We start from the raw sequence: 21,936 nt of genomic DNA, 5'->3' as shown, positions 1-21,936 counted from the left end.
TAAAAAAATCAAATCAATCATAATCCAATTTAAAATAAATTATTACTGTTAAAATAGTGCTTTATCATTTAAAAGAAGATATTAAGATCTAAAGCAGATTTTAATTTTTTTCTCGGAGCCAAAAATTAATGTTATGAACAAAAGGACCATTACCTATTGAAGCAACTATTTCATTAGATTTAGAACACTTAACAAGAACCATAAAATCTGGTAATTTTGTTTTATGTTTTCATTGAAAGTCATTAAATACATTTTAAAGAAAAATTATTTTAAAGATTTAACAGTTCTATATAGGTAAAAATAATTTACAAATTTGTTAAGGGATAAAAGAATTTAAGAAAAATTTCAAGTTTAGATTAGGTGAAGTTGTTTTATCTTGGAAAACTATTTATTAATCAGTGTTCATAGTTTTTAAATTTATCCCTGTCTTTAAAGGGTGAAACTTGTAGAGAGATGGTTCTGAGGGTTGGAACGCATGATCAGGAGCCCTGGGATGTTTGGCACCACATACCCCCCACTCCACACCCCTGTCCTCAACAAGTGTCCCCCAGAGCACAGAGCCAGGACTTCCAGATGTGGCTTGAAAACAAAACAAAACAAAATAAATAAAATGATGAAACTTGTTTCTTGTGAGAGCTGACAAAGGTAAATGAGGAATTGAGCAAATTTTTTATAAAGACAAGCTAATAAATTCACGCCGTTGTTCGGGCTTCACAAAATTTATCTCTTCTTCATCTAGTTTTGACTTATTTACTTTGCATAAATCCTCAGTTTGAGTTATTTCTGCAGTAAGCGCATAGCGAGAGAAAATTTAAAAAAACGCTTTAAAGATAAATTTAGCTGTTAAGAAAAAAAAAAACCTGAGATACTTGGTTCAGAGGATATCCTCTCATGATTTGTTTGGCTTCAAAATCAAATGCTTTTCTCTTTTTCTACCTTTTAAAAAAATGTTACTGAACTAAAATTGTGTTCTTATGCACCATTATAAATCAACATTTGTATAATTACATTTAGTTCCCCAGTTAAAGAAATAAAATGGCAGTTTTTTCTTACTGAAATTTTTATTAGAAGAAAAAAACCATATCGATTTAAAACAATGAGTAACAACAAATTTCATTAAATATTAAACAGTTTCATTACCAAAGATATTTAGACAATATGTTCCTAAGATTTCTGCACAGCAGAAAAGCACACTGATGATAGAGTTCTGGGTCACTGCTCATAAGAGGTTGTTTTTGGCATAAAAGGATATCTAAAGTCACATTTAAACAAATGTGATAATAGGTTAATTGATAGTAACTTATCACTCCAAAGCTTTCACAAATTATCATTAACTGATACTCTCTTGGGGTGAATGCTTTATGATCATTCTGTAATACAGAGTAACAAATTGAATTCATTTTCTTTAAAGTTAATAGAACTAGTAAAATTAGTTAAAGCTGAACTAGAAATTGTGTTCCTGTTTATATTGACACAATAGAAAATCATGTTGTAAGTAAAATGACTATTTCATATCAAAAGTTAGAAAATAAAATAATATAACACAGAATACTTGACGATAATAATTTCAAACAGACCTACTGAGTACATGACATCTATGGGCAACCTTTTAAGGGTTAAAGTTTCCCTTTTTGATTTCTGGAAGCTTTCCTTTCCAAATGTATAAAACACTGAGAAATGTAGTTCTATTTTTTCAAAGATCTACTATAGAAAAGGTTTTTAACTTGTTGCACTTAGTAAAAACACAAACCCAACAAGTGTCTTTTCAGGCTTTTTTTTTTCTTGCGTGTAGTACACATTCACAAATGTCCACTAGGCGCAAGGGAAATTGTTTATGCTAAAAAGCATACTTCTATCTAGTGAGGATGTCAAAGTACTAAAATGACAAAAAGTTTCAAACCAGTGAGCTGAGAGGAAAACAAAAGCAAGAAGACTTGTTTTAATTACTAAACATTGCAGGTTTTTTTTTTCTTTTTGTTTTGTTTTTAAACTGTGTTTGTAAACTTGCCCGCAAAAGCTGGGTAACATTAAACAGCCAGTAAGGCACTTTGTCAGAGAGGACGAAGTAGTAAAGGCTGGATGATTGGCAATTTGTTTAATAGGAAACATTCTATACTTGAAGAAAGTAAAATCTGCTCTGGGGGGTCCTTTTACTGATTTATTGTCAAGCAGTGAGAAAACTTAAAAAATTTTCTATTTCACTTTGTTTATCATTGTTCCCTGCAGAAGTCTTTCAGTTGTAATTTTAAAAATATAGTAGGAGCTATCAATTTTAATAACACATCCTTTTTCCATGTAATTCTTAAAAGAATACTGACATACTCACTAGTATCTTCAAAACATCCAAGCCCACTCTACTTAAAAATGAACTACAAAACAAAAGATCTTAGTATAAAAATGTTCCATGTTATTAACAATTCCCTTGCGACTTCTGATGGCTTCACATAATACAATATAAGCTTTGGTATAAAACATGCAAATAAAAGCCAACAAGGTCATGAATACAGTGTTTCAAACACAGAGCACTTATGAAAGGAGTGTAGCACAGATCAGCTGATGAGGAAAGGTAACACCGGTGCAGGATGGTGAATTTGCAATTCTACTGCTTCTTATTTTGTGCTCTTTCCTCCTTCAAAATCTTCATCAGACTCTGATTCGTGTAATAGGGTCTTTCAGCAGTACCATCATTTCTTTCTAAATCTTCCACTAGGAGGAAGAACGACACAAAGTAAATATCAAAGCAAGATTGTAAGAGAAGTAACATCGCCATCTGCTGCATACTTGCTTTACAGCACTTTCAAATGTTTTGATACACTGTTTTATAACATCATACTGTGGCATCAACACTATTGTAAAGATAGACGATGAGAAAAACAATTAGCCCTTGTTATTATGTCAAAAACATGATTTCATCAAATGCACCAGGTCAGATTCTGCAATAGCACATGTCTCTTAGCTGTCTGATCGGGGAAATAACTCTGACCTTTCTGTGGAAAGCAAGCAATTACGAACACTATGCCACTCCAAAGATTTACCAGCAATTTCTAAATTCATCTTCTATGTTATAGTTAAACCATGGTTCAATGTTTCCTAATAGATTAACACTTATAGGAAGAATATTTATATACAGAAGTTTTAACTATATAATGGGTTAGGGCAAAATTTTCTAATCAAAAATATTTTCCAATATTACTGCTTGAGAGATATAGAAAGAAATATATGGCAAAAATTAGCATTTTTTGAGAAAAAAGTTTAGAAGCTATTTTCTTAAAGCAATTAAATGTATAACTGTGAAAACATTTCTCAAAACTTGCAGTCTGTGGATTTTTAGTATATAAGTTATAGTCTAGTTAATCCATATTATACTTACAACTTACATAGAGAGATATTATTACTATAAATGTTCAATTATTAAGAAATATTGAACCAGTTGAATTTCTTTTTCTGGGATTCTGTACTTAAATATTATACACTTCAATATATTATCAAGTTAAGAATGTTCCTCCACATAGTTCAATGGTCAAATCAGCAGACATTCTAAACTTTTAACATACTGAACATGAGCCCCATATAACAGCAAGAACTTAAGACATATAAGAAGTTATCATAATTATAAATAATCTTCTTTAACTCCAAATTTATTTACTTTATCTTTCACAATTTCATTATTCCTAGAAATGCCAAGAATCAACAGAGAAAATAAAGAATTAGTTTTTCATCTGTCAATTTATATTCTTGAGTGATTTTTCAAATTTCATGCATATCAAAATCTGCTAGGAAAATTTATAATAATTAACAAACTTCCCCTAACAAACACAGTATATCTGAAGAGCTGGACAGAGGTGAAAATGGTGAGTATAGGTACCTATATTTATAACAAGTTCTCAGAGTGTGATCCTGACACAATAAAAATTTGAATGAGTTTTCTCATTATGAATTTTTTAGTTCTTCCAAATGTAATTTATTTCTTATAATTTTGAACCCTTAGGATAGAGGTAATTGTTTAACTATAGTTTGTGGTAACTCCTATGTTATTAAATAATATAATAATTATAACCATCTAGAAGCCAAATTATTACCCTTCTCTGAAATATTCTCCAGAGAATGAGAGTGAAGAAGGTTCCTTGCCAAGTGGTGAAACCAAGTGATGTTTTCATTATGTAAGTCTCGAAATGTAAAGCAAGGACAAGAAGATGGCTGTTATGAAAGGCAATATTTAAATAATCTCCCCTATTCATTGACTTCTTGCTATTAAACCGATGTAAATCCATCTAAAATGTAGATTTTCACATTTCAGGATGACAAAATAAGTATTGATATTAATATATACCACAAACTCACATTTCAGACTTTTCTGGGATGCATGGATCATTTCAGATCAAAATGTTAGATCAACAAGTTCTTTTCTGTCAGTACATAAATAATTCTTACCCATAAGCTCAATATAAAATCCAAAAGGGTATAAGTTGAGTGATCTTTAGGAAATACACTTTTACATTTAGCCCTATAATATGTATTTCCACACTCTAATTCAGGGTTTGTCCTGCCACAGAGAAGACTTAAGTCAAGGTTGCAGAAAGCAGCTCTTTGCCCAGACCAGCATATTGGAGTATGGTAATAACTGTCCCCTTTATACCCTTGAGGGAGGATTTCCTACCTTAAAGAATTGTCCCCTTCCCCTCTCCCCAACCCCTACAGGTACCAGATAAGGTTACAATGAAGGGTTAATAGTCTATTTCCTTAGGGTAACACCTTAAGTGTTTTACTAATTCTTTTCTCTTTCTTCATTGAAAGTTGAGGAAATTGAACCTTTTCCAGAACAAAGCTATGCAATCTATTCAATCTAGAAAAATAGGTATGCTTATGAAAAGATACCATCAGTGTTCTCAAACAAATCCTTACTGACCTTCAAAATGGTAGGTCAGTAAAATAGTAATCTACTTTAATTTGGGTCAGAGACAGAGCCATGAGTTTTGTGGCCAGTTCAGGTGTTCCTTTTTTGTTTTTAGTACCTCCTCCTACCCCCACTGAGTATTTTCACCCTGGTCAGAGGTTTGTATTATTGAAACTGACATTGCAGCACTCAGATTCAACTTCACAATAAATATATCTTCACTAAAGCAAAATGGGTTCTGAAGGTTCAAGGTTTTACCTAGTAATGCTCTCGAAGCAACCTACATATAGCTCTATATGTGTTACAGACTTCAGACTTGAGTAACTTACTGAAATATACTTCCTAGGGTACCATTAATACAAGTTTATCACAGTTTAGAGAGTTTTCCATTAGTTTGAACAATATCAATATAATCATAGCACCATTATTTACAAATTTAGTACCATATGCCGGTAAACTATAGATTATTTTTATGATTAACTAATTCTACATTTATAGTGTTTTAAAAAATTCCTGAATATCCTTTGCAATATACATCTATATAAAGTAAGTCTATCAAAGTGCTGTAATGGGAAACAGCATGCCAAGTTATAAAAGTTATTAAAACACTTTTGGCTATAGACTTTATAAAATGTGCTGACATATACATCTCACTCTTCATCTGGACAATAGTCTATAAAGTATCCAAGTTCACAAAGGCTACAACTGTCAGCAAATGTCTGGCATCTCAGATAATGCCAGGTTTGCCCTGCTTTGAAATCACCAAAGAAATTTCACATTAATAAAAAGGATCACTTTCAAATGACAGAAAGCCTAATTTGTACAACTTCACTTAAAATGAGTGGCACTGATTGGTGCTTTTCTACTTTTTCTGCTTCTGGGGAACTAGTTGCTTCTTGTTCAGAATTCCATGCAGGATAGGGGTTATGAAGTAGGGTTTTTCTGTAGATCCATCATTTTTTTCCAGATCTTCACCTGTATATGCAGCCGGCAGCCCAAGCAGGCAAAAGCAGCAAGTAGCAGCATAATAATTACATGTAATTTTGACAAATTGGAGGGTTGAACAGGGAAAAATCAGAGAAAACAGTGTTAGAAAGTCAAATATAAGACAAAGTAGTGCAATTAAGTTGCTGATGCTGGACAAAATAAGAATTTCAACTTTGGTCATGAAGAACTGAAATTTCCTAAATCCCACCCACTCTCAGGAGTTTATTTTCTTAGTTTAAAATGAATACAATCTCACACATCATTAAAAAAAAAACCTTATCTTTAATTTCGGCAGCTCTTCTTTTCAGAAAGCCAAATTACCACGTCCTCTGAATTGAAACTGGATACAAATATAATTAATCCTGTATTAAATGCAGAATAATCTTTGAATTTCAGTGTTCAAAGTCGGTTTTAATGGCAATTCACACTTTAGTGTTACAGAAGAATAAACTGAAGCCAGAGATAGAAAAATGATTCTCCTGAAGTCAAAACACTTTGGGGCAATCAGACTGAGGTGGTAAGTCAGCCTCTTGAAGCTTAGTTTAGTTCTTGTCTTACTGAAATATATCGTGTCTATTCCCAAATCTTTTCCAACAAAATAACATTATACTTGAAAGCTAATATCATATTTTCTGACTTCTCTAATACATGAATTTATAATCCCACTTTGTATAGGCTAATAGTATGATGTGTAGGCTAATAGTATGAGGTTTCATTTAGTACACACTTGATGGACGGTTGGAGGAAATACCATAATGGTGATAAGCAAGGGGAACTTTGAAGTTTTATGCAGGCACACAGAATTCAAAGTAGCAATGTCTATCAAGAAATAAAGAAATAAAAAGTAATCCTGTGTTTCACTAAAATATTATTAAATATTATTTGTAGCCCTTATTTCTTATAGCATATATAAAGTAGATGACATATTATATAAAACCATATAATATGGGTTTTAGGATAAGATAATCATAGATTCATGGACGAAATCGAAACTATTTTTCACCAGAATCTTGAGTATGGTCGATTATTGGTTCAGTAGATTTTTACACTAGTCCTCCAAATGGCCTTTATAAACAAAATAAAAAGTTAAGAGGAGAACATGATAGACACAGATCATATTCATCCTTTCTTCCATAATCATATTTCTATATTATATATCACATATCTATCTCCTTGAAATTTTGATAGGAAGTCTGATATTGATTATATTAAAACTGTGTACCACAATTATTTTTCTTAACTTACTTATGACCAGAATTCTCAGTATCTTCTAATGTTCAAAAGATGCAGAGCCAGGGAAAGAGCTCAACAGGCTGAACACAGGTTTTGTATGTAGAATGCCTGGGTTTGATCACTGGTACCGTGTAGTGTTCTGAGCACTACTTCTATTATCTCCTGAGGCTGATTGGAGAGTAGCCCATTAACACCATTGTGTGTGGCTCAAAGGATGCTATGTATCAATTAATGAAGTATTTATCAATGATCTTCTGGCATAGCCAAGATAATTGGTATAAATATACAAATGGTATAGATCTGGCATAGCCAAGATAATAGGTACAAAAAACTGTGTGAATATTGATGTGTGTGCACAATAGAATGTAGTTTTGATTATCATTTACAAAGAAGGCTTTCCAAAATAAGATGCTTTCTTTACTAACATCTAGAGAAGGAATATAGGATAAGAGAGTATTTTATTTATTCCCCTTATTCCCCTTCATTTGGGGGATGTAGGACCCACCCAGTGGTACTTAGGGGTGTTCCTGTTGATGCTCAGGGTCCACATGCAATGCCAGAGATTGAACTTGGGCCTTTGGATACAAAGAGAGCACTTCTTCATTACTGTTTATTATTAAGAATAAGTATCTCTGAAAGGAAACTGTTACTGTACAGCATACGATGCATTGTAATGGTTTTCAGCCACCTATCCACAGACAGATACCAGTGGGCAGGTGTAAGAGGTTGAAAACCACTGATACATTGAATAAAGTGGGAAGTACCTCTGATTTTCAATAACTTAACAGTTGATAATATCTGATTAATGCAACAGTGTAAAACATGTTTAAAATCCACTGTCAGATTTCAAATTCAAAAGATTTGCCAAAACTTCTGAAGACTAGAAACTAGTAGATTTATAGATATTTTCTGAATATATTTTAAGAAATAATTTTAGTTACAGAAACAGGGGACATATTACTGAAATTGCTATCATGGTTAGCATTTGAGACCTTTGAACATTTGCCAGGTTTGTCTTTAGGTACTATCTCACCCCCACACTCCCTATTCCCTCTTATATTTGACAAGACCTTGTTCATGGGCATTTTATTAGTGGATTTTTCTACCAAATCACCAAGGCAGTACAAAAAGACCAAACCTTTCTGATGTATTAACAGTTAAAGGAAGAATAACTAGTGCACTGAAGTCTCATGATTTGTCTATTTAATGAAAGTTGATATTTAAAATGTTAACAAAAATAAAACAAGGAAACCATTTTCTAGAAGGGTTTTCTCTAAATATAGCTACTATAGTTATTTCTTTTTCTGATACCAACATGTAGTTGGTGCAGTGGGTTTGGCTAAAAAATAAGACAGCTCTGTTGTTGTTGTTTTTGTTGTTGTTTATGTGCCACATGCAGCGGTGCTCAGAAATTATTCCTGGTTCTGCACTTGTGAATCATTCCTAGTAGACTCAAGGGACTATATGTGACACTGGGATGAACCCAGAAACAGCCACGTGCAAGGCAAGTGTCCTACCCACTGTACTATCATTTTGGCCCCAAATAAGACAGTTTTATACAAGGTTTGTATAAGAATCACTTAGAAATTCCCTGTCATGAAATGTTTTCTCTGCTTTTCTTAAAGCAGGAAGTCCCGAGAAATAATCTTTTAGGAGGTGTAGCTATAGGGTGAATATGTTCTGTTATTTCATCTGCTGACCTACTTTCCCTAGGTTGCATGCAAGATAGATCCAGCTCCTGTTGGGAAGCAGGTTCTTGGGACTTTTAAGATAAGGTACTGAAAGAAAATACAACTATTCTATGTATGTGACTTACATATGCTACATAGAGACACCATGTCTAAGTTAGTGAAGATAATACCAAAAACATGATTTAATTCAAAGTATCAGAATTACCCAGCCATTTTCTAAACATTATCCCCTATGAATTCTACCTTTTGCCCCCACTGGATTTCTTAGTGTTTGTTGGCATAAGGTATCTTTGAAACTATTAGAATGGTCTAGCAGACTTTATAAAGGCCCAACTCGAAGAGTTCCAAAGCTCAGTTTCAAAACTAGGTTGTGTCTTTAGGTCTGCCCCCCTCCAGAAAAAAATTCCATGATAGAGTTATGAGTTAATAATTTTCATACATTTTAAAACATTCAGAAATGAAAATTAATTTCACGTTAGCAACATGCCATGTAACCTGAGGTGTACTTCAGTAGCTGACTTTCCTGTACTTTGTCAAACTCTTGTCCTCTGAGTTGTTACGGTATAAAGAGCATCTACTAAGCAATATCTCTTTCTAAAGAAGCACCACTTTTTGCTTTTGCAGCCAAGCAAATTAAAAAACAATCATAAGATGTGGAGCTATACCTTTTCAGTTCTCTACCAAAGAAGAAAAATGCACATACTGACAACTTACAGAAGCAGATGAAAATTGTTTCAATACACATTATATAGACACTGAAGAATCCGTGTGCAATTAGGTAAGATCCAATAATAACTGTCTGTAAAAGAGAAAAGGAGAGAATGAGGAAGTCCAGAATAATAATAATACAACTTTAAATGAAAATCATAATTAAAAAGCTCTGAGTTATTGTGTTAGAAAAATTTCAATATGAGATAAAAATCAATGATAGTCATTTTAAGAACTTTGAAATTAGATTTAAATAAAATACCAGCTACCTGCCAATTTTCTTACTGATATCCCTAAATTGTACAAAATATGACAGATCGAGGATTCTGCAGACAGAGAGTAAATCCAAGGAGTTAAGTGCACACATAATTGCCCAAGTTTGAATCAATTTCAGGCTCTCACTTAAGTTACTTAACCTCTCTGGGCCTCCGCCGATATGTAAAGATTTTTGGTGTGGGAGGGGACATCTGCATAATAATAAGGCTTCTGACACTGGATTAAATGAACTAATGTGCTGTAGTAAATACTTCAGGGCTCTAACCAGATCCTCCACAGATGCTACATCTATTCCTACATTTCTGGGAATGTATTCTGCTGATAACTCAATTTCTTCCTTCAGTAGGAACTGGAACTATGCTACTCACAGGGAACTAGCTCTGATTTGGGGGCAACTCCTGGCTAAAAGCTGCCTTGGACAGCATACAAATGCTGAATCCTTTTGCCAGTACTTCCAGCAACCACGTCTGAGGCTTGAGCTGTGATTACCATGTGGGTAAGCTTCTTTCTTTTCTCAGGATTACCTTCCTCTAGCTTTACCTTACAAATGTATGTCACAAGAATCACTTGATCATTTGACATCCCATTACTCACTGATTTGCTCGAGTGGATGCCAGTAACATCTCATTCGTCCCTGTTGCGTGCTAGTGTAGCCCAATGGCATCTGCTCGTTCTAGGAACATGAAGCGCCTCAAACCGATCAATCAGGGTTTTGAGGAAGAAGTCTGACCATCTCATAGGTGGGTGGCCACGCAATCTTTTGAAATCCCATGGAATCCACTCAGTAAAGGCTCTAGTCCAAGGTGTCATCTCCAAATTTCATTATCTATCCAGCCCATCTGATTTTTGATGCCTTGGCAAACGAGACAGTGTTCCTGATTCTTGATTGTCGACGGAGGTTGGAACTCTGGATTCTTTCTCTCTTTTGAGTGAAGCATGATACTCCAAGCCTAGCTTTTTCAATTCCTCTTTGGGAGACCTAAATAGTATTCTCATCCTGTTTTCGTAGGGCCGAGGTCTCTGAGGCGTATGTTAATGCAGGAAGAACAGTGGAATCAAAGAGATGTGCCCAGAGCTGGAGGTCTTCGTCCTCTTAGCTATTTCTTCAATGCTCTTGACAGCATTCCAAGCCGCTCTCTTCCTCCTGAGCAACTCAGGTGCCAGGTCATTAGTCATGTTGACTTCTTGACCTAGGTATACATAACTGTTGTATTCGAAGATGTTCATTCCATTGAGAGCGAATGGAAAGTCAGGAACAAGACCATTTCTCATAAATATTGTTTTCGTGAGATTCAGCTGTAGTCCAACCTTTCCACACTCATGGTCGAAGTCGGCCAGCATTTGTACTAGTTGGCTAAAGTTTGGTGTTATTAGAACAATGTCATCAGTGAAGCGGAAGTAGTGTAGTTGCTGACCGTCTATCTTCACTCCCATCCCTTCTCATTCCAGTCGTCCAATGATACTACATCATTCAGTCTCAACAGAATCAAAGGCCTTCTTTAAATCAATGAATATTAGACAGAGCAACATCTTGAACTCCCGAGAAACCTCAATGAGCTTGGTTACCATGTGGATATGGTCGATCATGCTGAATCCTTTTCAGAACCCAGCTTGCTTGCATGGTTGTCCTTCATCTAGTGTTCGGCCAATCCTATTCAGGATGACTCGAGTGAACAGCTTGTAGATGACAGATAACAGATCGGGTGATAGTTGCCAATGTCATGGATGTCTCCCTTCTTTTACAGTAGTACAGTCCTGCTGGTTTTCCACTGGGATGGAACCTTGCATTCAGACAGGTAGTGTGTGAAGAGCCGAGCCAGTGTATTGATGAGTATTGACGTCAGTTTTTTTAGGTGTTCAGGTTTGACCTTGTCTGAGCTGGGTGCTGTTTGCTTCTTTACCGACTAAATGGCATGTTGGATTTCGGAAGGGAGAACTTTGGGAACGACATATCCATCCTGCAGAATTTGGTATGTGGGCAGGTTGATGTGACTATAGAAGAGATCTGAGTAGAAGTCATGGATAATCTTCTCCTATGCCCTTCTGGAAGATGTGATAGATCCATCAGGACATTGGAAGGCAGTCATCTTGGTCTTGTATTTGGCGAAGGATAGGCTGGCATTGCAAATGCTTTTTCCAGCTTCTGCCACATCTATCAGCACTGCTGCTCTTCTCTCTTTGAGATCTTTCTTTATCACATCTCTGCATTGCTTTGCGAGCTCGAACATTTACTTGCAGTTGCCTGAGCCACGTTAGCTAATGAGCTCGAGAGTTTTCGAAAACAGGCATTTTCTTGTGGTTATCTCTCTCGGCGTTCCTCACACAATCATGGAGGTGCTGAAACAGTCGATCGTATTCCTCGTCAACGTTGTCAACAACGGCATCTTCCCATGTTGCCCCAATAGTGCCAAAGAGCTTCCAGTTGGTGGTTGTTCTGGGAGTTCTCTTCTTAAACTTTGCAGCCCTTTTTCCCTGCTCCATGAAGTAGAATTTTTCACAAAAAAGATGGTGGTCTGATCCCGTTTGCAATTTTGGGGCAACAGCAACATCGGTCAGGCAAAACTGTCAATTGAATATGATGTGGTCAATTTTGTTGTGGTACCATCCACCGGGAGACTCCCAGGTCTAACATTTAGATCAGCCTTCTGGGAACTGTGAGTTACCATGGATGGTCTTGGTCAACGTGATGAACTCAGACAGTTTCTCACCCTGTTCGTTCCAGTCTAGGCCACGAGTCCCTATATGAGTTCTTTGGCTGATCTTCTCAGTCCTATCTTGGCATTAAAATCAGCGAAAATGATCTTGTAGAAGGTGTGGTCTTCTTTATAGAACTTCCCATGTAGAACTTCTCAATTTCTCCTTCATCATAATTGGATGTTGGTGTATAGACAATGAAGATAGAAACTGCTGGCAGTGAGCCACATCTATTCAAGTGTAATCATCCAATTCAGTTTGTTAGGCATTCAAATGAATCAATGCTCATGGCCAAATTCGTGCTGATAAGGACACCAACACCGCCAATGCCTCTTTTGTCGCATGTTCCATGGAACAGTTCTCCAGTGTCGAAAATGGCGTGATGTGATTGATGCCTTCTCATTTCGGTCAGACCAATGATGTCATACTTGATCTTTTGCGCTATGGATACATCCGATGCCAGCGTACGTGCATTGAAAGTACTGACAGTCATTTTTGTCCTTTTTCTTTGTGGCAGCTTAGTATGCCATGAGATTTTATCCGCTTCTCCTTGCTCATCCTTCTTAATGCTGCCGTATTGGTGGCTCTTTCTGGGCCAGGGGAATGATACCCATTATATTTACTGGTTTTAGCATAAAAAATACACCACAGATAGCTTGCCAGGCTCTAAGTGAGGGTGGTATACTCTCGGTAGCTTGCCAGGCTCTCCAAGAGGGATCGAGGCTTTTAGGGCAGCCTCTAATTGCCCTTGCAGGTGTGTCCATGGTTCAAACCATATTTGAACCCTATCAAATATTGTGCAGTAATCTTGGAAGATGGGTATTAAGAGTCTTATGATGTGTTGCGTGGTCATGAGAATACTTCCTAATAAACCTACATGCAATCCTCCATCTCCACTTATTTCCAAGGAATGATGGGGCTTGTTAAATAAAGGTTGTTATCACGATTTCTCTCAATCCTTTCTTTTTATTGTCATCCCTGATAACTCACAGACAATATTATTCAAATGCTAAGTTGTGTGGCCACAAAATGTTTATGTTGAAACATTAACCCCAAACTGATGATATTTGAGGTGGCACATTTGGAAAGTAATTAGGGAATAAAGGTGTTCTTATATATTAAAAAAATGGAGAGATTATATCTTTCTTTACTGTATAAGGAAACAAGGCTTCCTTCTGCAAACCAAAATGAGCCCTTGCCAGGAATTAAATCCATGAGCACCTTAATCTCTAACTTTTTAGGCTTCAGAACTGAGAAATCAATGCCTGTATTTAAAGCTGCCTTTCTATGGCATTTTTTGTTAAGGTAGTACAAACTAACTAAGACCACAGCTCTTACCAGTAAAGGTACCCAGTAGTAATTTAGAGATGTCGGTCCTTCTATAATCACTGAGAGTTTTTGTGTGAAGAGTAAGAAGGCGAGAACCCCTATTTTGAAAAGGGAAAACATATATATTATGAATTTTCACAGGATTAGAGCTTTTTATAATTTTTATTAAGTACATTTTAAACTTTTTATCATTTTTATTATTACTTACCTACACACCCAGCAACTAGAAGTTTCCCCAGAAGTAGTATAAAGTCTGTGATTTGATCCATAACCGCAACTCTAAATAAAGAAAAACAACTATAATTTTATGTTCATAGTACTTTTATAACTTGGTTTGAAGAATAAGTAATTTTTCTTTTTAATTAAAAAAGTTTGGGGTCACACCTGGCTGTTCTGGGGGCTTACTCCAGGCAGGTTTGGGATACCATATGGGGTGGGTGATAGAAATCAAATCTGGGTCAACTACATGCAAGTCAAACACCATACCTATTTTGCTGTCATTCCAGTTCTTTATCTTTTATTAATTTTTTTTTTTTGGTTTTACACAACATGGTCTACAGTCCTGTCAATGGTAGGTTTTCATGTATGAGCATTCCAACATCATATCCCCTACCAGACTACTGTTTTCCTCCACCATTAGCTTCCAGGCTCCCTCTCAAACTTCTTTCCAACAACCTCACCACCTCCCTACCATGGTAAGCTCAGTTCTGTAGATCAGCTTATAGATACTTTGCTTTTGGCTATTTGTTAGGAAATATTTATGAGATCATTTTGATGTGTTTTAACTGAAATTTTATTTGTCATTTATTAAACACAAGAAATGAGAGCAGGACCAAGGTCTGAAGTTCTGACTTATTTTTAATAAAATAAACAGAAGATGGCATTGCAGGCTTGTTAGATACTATAAGGTTGTGTTAGTGTTTCTTTTTTGAGTTTTTAATGCACACCCAAATCCTGAGGATTTTTCATTTGTTTGCTTGATTTTGTACTCATGATTTTTTACATTCAGGATTTATCATTATTGAAAAGGTAGGAAATAAAAATATGATTATAAAATACATGTTGGGAATTTCTTAAGAAAGAATGAAAAGGAATAAATGCCATTGGGTATAAAGGCATAAGTAGATGATGGAAGAAATTTTCTTAAAACTTGAAAAATTAATGTTGTTACAGTTCTAATGGCATATATAAAGAGTCTTGAAAAAACCAGTATTGGGAGGGATGTGATAAGAAAGGAACCCTCATTCACTGTTGGTGAGAATGTTGTCCAGTTCAACCTGTATGGAAAATAGTGCGGAGATTTCTCAAACAAGTAAGATTAAAACTCCCATATGACCCAGTATTCCAATTTATAACACCTAACCCCACAAATTCAAAAACATTAATTTGAAAGGATAATGTTTTTTGAATTGCTTAATATAGAAACAATATATATTTTCTATAATAGGTATAGAATATAGAAACAAACCTAATGTCCAACTACAGGTGAATGGATAAAGAAGTTGGAGTATATATACACAATGAAATGCTATGCAGTGATTAATAATGAAATCATGCAGTGTGCTGATAAATGGAAGGAATGAGAAGGTATCATGACAAGTAAAGTCAGTCAGAAGGAAAGGGATAGTAACAGAATGATCTCTCTCATGTGTGGAATATGATGATACACAATAAAGGTTTAATAATGGCTAAAGACAGGAAACTGGAGACTTAGTTTACAGAACTGACTTTACCTGGGCAGGGACTTGGAGTGGATGGAAGAGGGACACTGGTGAAGGAAACTGGCACTCTGGTAGTAGGTATAGTGTGGGAAAAAAATGTATGTATGAAACTATCAATAGTATGCTAAATCACTGTAGCTCAATGAAGATGGGGGGAATTTAATGGTATGAGAAAAGATTTAAATATTTCAACTCAAAATATAATATATATATCTCATATGTCCAAAAAACCTTTGAATAATAGCATGTGATATATAATGTTCAAGGTTCAACAAATTATCTACTGTAATGTGCAACTGATTACTTACTTAACAGCATTTCTCATTAATAGATTGAAAGCATCTCTTGCTGACTTGCAGAAGTTTTTGCCATATATTGCAATCTAGAGAAATAATGGAATTATTCTGGAGTCAGTAATAAACCTACATAAGATCAGAAGTAATCCCATCAACAGCCAAGACTCAGAGACTATAAAATCCAGCTCCCGGTGACATTTTATCAGAACATCTTTTTATGACATCTTATTATCTCATTCCTATTTTGGACAAACTTGCAGGCTATCGAATGTAGCCTGCCCACAGGGCAGAGTCTGGCAAACTCCCTGTGACGTACCAAATATGCCAAATACCAGTAACAATGATGGGTCTCATTCTCCTAAAGAGCCTTGAATATAATCTCAGGGCTAGGATGAAAGAGACGTTACTGGGGCCTGCTCGAGGCAATCGACAAATAACAGGATGATGAATGAATGAATGAAAAAAGATCAGAAGACAATCAATACAATGATAAAAAAAATAAAATTAATTTTCTGCCACCCATACAGTTGAATCTTAGCATTTGGGTTTGAGAGGTCTAGGAACTTTGTGTCTTTGACTCCACAAAACTCTTATGGTCACAGGAGCTGAATACATTGTAATAGCAAGTAGGGCACTTGCCTTGCATGTAGCCAACCTGGGTTTGCTCCCTAGCACCCCATGTGATTCCTTCACCTTCATCAGGAGTAATCTCTGAGCACAGAGACAGGAGTTAAGTCCTGAGCACTGTTGGATATGCCCCCGAAACAAACAAACAAACAAACAAAAAACCCTTGAAAACAACAAAAATCTCTCATGGTCATTGACATTTAAGGTGTGAGTCACATGGACTTAAAGAGAATTAGTTATACAACTTCAGAGGGAGGTAGACCTTTTTCTAAACCCCAGAATATGACATCTGTCTTTAAAGTCTTTTCGTTAGAATTTGCTGCTGAAAGTGTTGAATGTTGTAGTGTTCACATTAAAAAAAAATTCTTAAAAATCTCAATGTATCTTAATATACTAGGCTATGTGATTAAAAGGCTCTGTGTAATATTTTCACTGGAGGTAAATTGTTGAGTAATCTGAATCACAATTCTTGACCCTAACCATGTTGGTAATAAACAACTGTCATAAGGTCGTGGTTAAAATTTAGAATATTATTATTCTTAGATATCCTATTTGAAAAATCCCCTTAGAAGTGCCAATGTTGCAATAAGACACAAGTAATATATTTAGTTCCCGCCATAGCACAGCGGTAGGGCGTTTGCCTTGCACGCAGCCAACATGGCCAACCCGAGTTCGATTCCTCCGCCCCTCTTGGAGAGCCCGGCAAGCTACCGCACGGCAGAGCCTGGCAAGCTCCCCATGATGTATTCCATATGCCAAACACAGTAACAACAAAGTCTCCAATGGAGACGTTACTGGGCCCGCTTGAGCAAATCGATGATCAACGGGAGGGCCTTTACCTTTACCTTTTAATATATTTAGTTAGACATTGTCAATGTCCACATTTCAACATAATATTCAATTAAAAAGGTAATTTATGTATAAATCCCAGAACTAAAATGGCATTTCCTTATTAGAGTGAAACATAGACTGAGTAAGCTCTCTTTGCACCAAATTAGAACAAGACATACACAAAAAAATAATCTAATATAGCACATTTTCAAATCTATATGTTACATGAATTTTACTTCTCCAAAAATATTGAGGGTGCTAATTAAGCTAAGATACTATCAGCAAGAAGAAAAGCCCTCAATACTACATTGGATGCACAAGTCCTTATAACACTGTAGTGACAAATTTAACTGCATGATGTCAAAGTGTTCTAGAGATAGAAATATAGACATGGTATTTGGGTTTGCAAATGCTTAATAGATAAAAATTAATCTACTTACCATAATATAGGCATTTCTGTTCAAAAACTTTACCACTTTTTCAAAACACCAGAAACAGCATTTCAGACAGCATTGTAGGAATTTAGCAACTTTGTTCTCAGAATCTATGAGAAGATGCTTAAATCATTAATGATTTACAAATCAAAAATAATTTAAAAAATTTAACGAGCTTTACACTTTTTAATTACAGTGAAATATATGTAAAGTACCATTTTTACCCAATTTAAGTGTTTACGAACATTATATACATTCACAATGTTGTGCAGTCATACCTTTTAGTTACAGATTTTTTTTTTCATTTTAAGCAGAATATTGGTATCTACTAAAACAAACCCATTTTCTTTTTTCCAGTTCCCGACACTTTCAATTATAAACTCTCTCTACGAATTTGCCTCATATTATATTTAACCTTGTTAGTCTTGGTCCTGTTTATTTAATTTAGCAAAAAATTTCAAAGGTTCATCATTTTGTTTGTTTTTAGAGCTAAATAACATTGCAATATATATATATCACATTGTTTAGCCCTTTTTCTATTAATGGAAATATGAGTTGCTTCTCCTTTTTGATATTTGAATAACACTGTCATGATATTGGTATGCAAGTATTTTAGTTTTGTTTTCAATTATTTTGAATATATATTTAGAAATGATATTGTTGATATTGTTGATCTCCCATCCCTAGTGGGTCTTCCAAGCATCCTTTAGAGTACATCTACATTTAAAAAAAATTCCAAATTCCAATATTTTCCAATATTTTCCTGAACAACCTGACTGCATTCTTTTACAAACTGATTCCTGAAGGGTTGAGTTCTAATTTGTATACACTTAGGGACTAGCTGCAGATCTTCCATGGAGCCAAGGGGAGGCACAGGACACATCTGTTGTCTCCTTCTTCTACTCCACTTAGAAGACCTGGATACCAACTTCTCTCTAGAAGGAAATGGTACCCATGTCTGGCACTCCAGTTCTTGCAGTTTCTGTTTTAGGAGGTTCCCCACTTCACCTGGATCTGATAGCCCATAGAATACATATTCACAAGTCCCATAGATTGTTAGAAAACAAAGAAGCAGTTTGCAAGTAGTTCAGCAGTGCCCTCTTTCCTCACTAAACTTGGATAGCCTGGCTCTAGTAGAAGACAACGGTCCAAAAAATATCCACCTTTCAGTTTCTGAGACACTACCAGATACTACCTAAAAGTTTGAATTCCAAGCAGGTTGCACTATATGGAATACTGACAAATCCCGGTACATTCTTGGCTACTGTGAACCAGAAAGAATGACTATCATGGCTAACAAATGTTTGAGAGCCCCAGAAGTTTGGATTGGAATAACTGACAAAGATTTTCTCTTACATAAGTCCTGTCAATCAAAATTAAAAGAGGTGATTGTATTATCTAGTGCATGGAAATAAGTATAGAGAATAAGTGAGGGGGGAGAAAAAGAAACAAAAGAGCAACCACAAATATCCAGAAATGGAGGTAAGTGTTTAACCTGATAAGAGTTCAAAATGGTGTGATAAACATACTGTCAATAAGCAGGGAAGCAAGGCATAACAGGAGCAAGAACTTCAAGAAAGAAAAAAATATCAAACATCGTTCAGGGAGCTGAAGAATACAACTAAATGAAAAGTTCAACAGAAACGGTCAACTGAAGACTAGAGCAAGTGGAAGAGAAGATCAACATTCAAAGTCAGTGCAGTGCAATTCTTTCATTTGGTGGGACAAAAGGAAGAAGGAAAAAAAGTGAAATTAGCTTAAAGAACCATGGAAGATCTTCAAGCAGATTAACACATACATCAAAGAGGAACTAAGATGAGAAATGAGACAGCGGGAAAGGGATAGAAAGTCTCTGCAAAGAAACAATGACAATAGAAAAAAAAACCCTTAATAATGGGGAAATACATCCATATCTAGAAAGTTAAAAAAAATACCAAAATAGATTAAACTTAAGAGAACCACAGTGAGGCAAATAAAAATTAAAAAATAAATAGAAACCAAACTGAATCAGGAGTAGCTATATATTTTTATAAGACAAAATAACATGAAGCAGAAAAAAAAGGTGTAGCAAGACACAGAGGCCATAATTTAATAATAAGGGGATCAATTAATCAAGACTTTATATATGTATGTTCTCAACAATAGCACTGTAGCATTGTCTTCTCCTTGTTCATCGATTTGCTGGAGCGGCCGAGTAACGCCTCCATTGTGAGACTTGTTACTGTGTTTGGCATATCATACATCAAGGGTAGCTTGCGAGGCTTTCCCTGCCGGGAGAGATACTCTAGGTAGCTTGCCAGGTTCTCGGAGAGGGGCAGAGGAATCGACCCTGGCTTGGCCGGGCCAGCCTTGCAAGGAAAACGCCCTACCACTGTGCTATCACTCCAGCCCTAAATATAGTTTAAAGAATTAAATATATGTGCATATATATGTGTATATATATGTATATATATATATTTTTTTTTTCTTCATCCTTGCAAGATCTCAGTCATTACCCACTGTCCCTTGCTAACCGCTTCCGCTAACCTTCACTACCGGGAACAGAAGTCCTCAGCAGTACCCCAGAAAATCCACTACAGCCAAGAATTCATCTCTCTGACGCTGTGCAACCCTCCCTTTCCCACTGGTGACCAGGCTCCATCACCCCAGCTGTGCTTTGCCTTTGCCGCAGGGGCCCCGTGGCGGTCTCACCATCCACGTCCACAGGGCCACTGCTGTACTCCCCAGGGGAAACGCTCTCCAAGGCGGGACTCAGAGCTAGGAAGCAGAGCTCAGGGCGTGCAGAGGAAGAAGCAGGAGGTCTGCAGGTGGGTACCAGGTACGGCAGCGAGAAAAGCCCCTCTGGCTTCTGACCCGGAAGTGACCCCCAGAGCCGCACACTCTGTGACACCCCCCCCCCGTGTCTTTCCGAGTACACGCTGCATCCAGGAGAGCCCCACCGGTCCCTCAACTGTTGCAATAACAGGGTACCCGGTAAGATATTCCACTTTTCAGAGAAGCCAGCCCCATGTTAGGCTTTCTACAATCAAAACGAAAACAAAACAAAACAAAAATACAAGAGATGACAAGTGTTGGTGGGGATATAGAGAAAAGGGAACTCTCATGCCGTGCTGTGTGCATGACCCATTTCTGCACTGCAAAGGGAAATGAAACCATTATCTCAGAAATAGCTACTTTCCCATTTTTTTTGAAATTCTGTTTATAACATAAAAGTCATTTTATGGTGAAGAAATAAAGAAAATATGCTGAAAATACACAAAAGAATATCATCAAGTCTTTAAAATGGAGAAAATATGGCTTGTACAACAGCAAAATTGGTCCTAGGAGGCACAATTGAATGAAATAATTGATATAGACAAAAACATATGGCATTACTTGCAGATACCAATTAAAATGAAAAATGAGCTAACAGAAAAAGTGTGAAATGATAGTTGACATAGGCAAAGGGGAGGGAGAAATAGGGACAGGCTAGAAAAAAATGTCTAGACTTTTTTTTTCAATAAGATGAGCAAGGTGTTAAGGTCTAATTGTGGGACAGAGCAACAGGACAATTGGCAGGGCACTGGCCTTGCATATGGCTGACCAGGTGTTTGGAGGACTATATAAGATTCCAGGAATCAAATGCAGGTTGATGGCATGAAAGACAAAAAGCCCTACCTGCTGCCATTTAAATGCTGCCTGCCAGGTTTGATACCTGGCACCACATGTGGTCCCCAGAATTATGCCGAGGGTGATCTTGAAGCGCAGAGCTAGGAATGGGCCCTGAGCACTACAGGGTGTATCCCCCAAACAAAAAACAAAGAGATACTGTATAGCTCAAGTTTTCCAAGATATAACTTAAATAGTCTTACAAAAAAAAGAAAGAAAAATCAGTATGTGAGGTGATCCTCAGTGTAGGAAAACTTTCACATTATAGGTGTAAGAAGTCAACAAGTTGCACAATAAATATAGTAATAATGTTATTTATCAGTTATATCTCAAAGTTGAAAATAATACATTATCACAAATATTCCTTGCCCCTGTTAAATCAGATTTTCTGTTTGAGTTATAGACATTCTTCATATATTTCAAATATGAGAATTTGTGTGGCATATAATTTGCAAATACTTTCTCCCATTTTGTGGGGTATCTTTTCTCTCTTGATAGTATCCTCTGAGGAATATTTATTTTGATGAACACTAATTTAATATTTTTTTCTTTTGTTCGCTATACTTA

General features: G+C 36.0%; 1 protein-coding gene across 1 annotated transcript in view; it reads right to left on the bottom strand.

Moving 5' to 3' along the window:
- Window positions 1–1,049: 1,049 nt before the first annotated feature.
- SLC44A5 (solute carrier family 44 member 5) overlaps window positions 1,050–21,936 on the bottom strand; it is a 415,088-nt gene continuing 394,201 nt past the window's right edge. Inside the window, exons 17-22 of the mRNA XM_056123215.1 lie at window positions 17,728–17,831; window positions 15,842–15,915; window positions 14,021–14,091; window positions 13,822–13,910; window positions 9,520–9,604; window positions 1,050–2,706 (exon numbers count right to left, since the gene is read on the bottom strand). Coding sequence (XP_055979190.1) covers window positions 2,600–2,706; window positions 9,520–9,604; window positions 13,822–13,910; window positions 14,021–14,091; window positions 15,842–15,915; window positions 17,728–17,831 — 530 coding nt within the window. The 3' untranslated portion in view covers window positions 1,050–2,599. The remainder of the gene's footprint in view (window positions 2,707–9,519; window positions 9,605–13,821; window positions 13,911–14,020; window positions 14,092–15,841; window positions 15,916–17,727; window positions 17,832–21,936) is intronic.

The sequence above is a fragment of the Sorex fumeus genome, unplaced genomic scaffold (genome assembly GCF_029834395.1).
Source record: "Sorex fumeus unplaced genomic scaffold, SorFum_2.1 ptg000047l, whole genome shotgun sequence".
NCBI classification, from domain to species: Eukaryota; Metazoa; Chordata; class Mammalia; order Eulipotyphla; family Soricidae; genus Sorex; species Sorex fumeus.
Note: the sequence above shows the minus strand (reverse complement) of the source record. Positions and strands in the feature narration are given on the sequence as shown.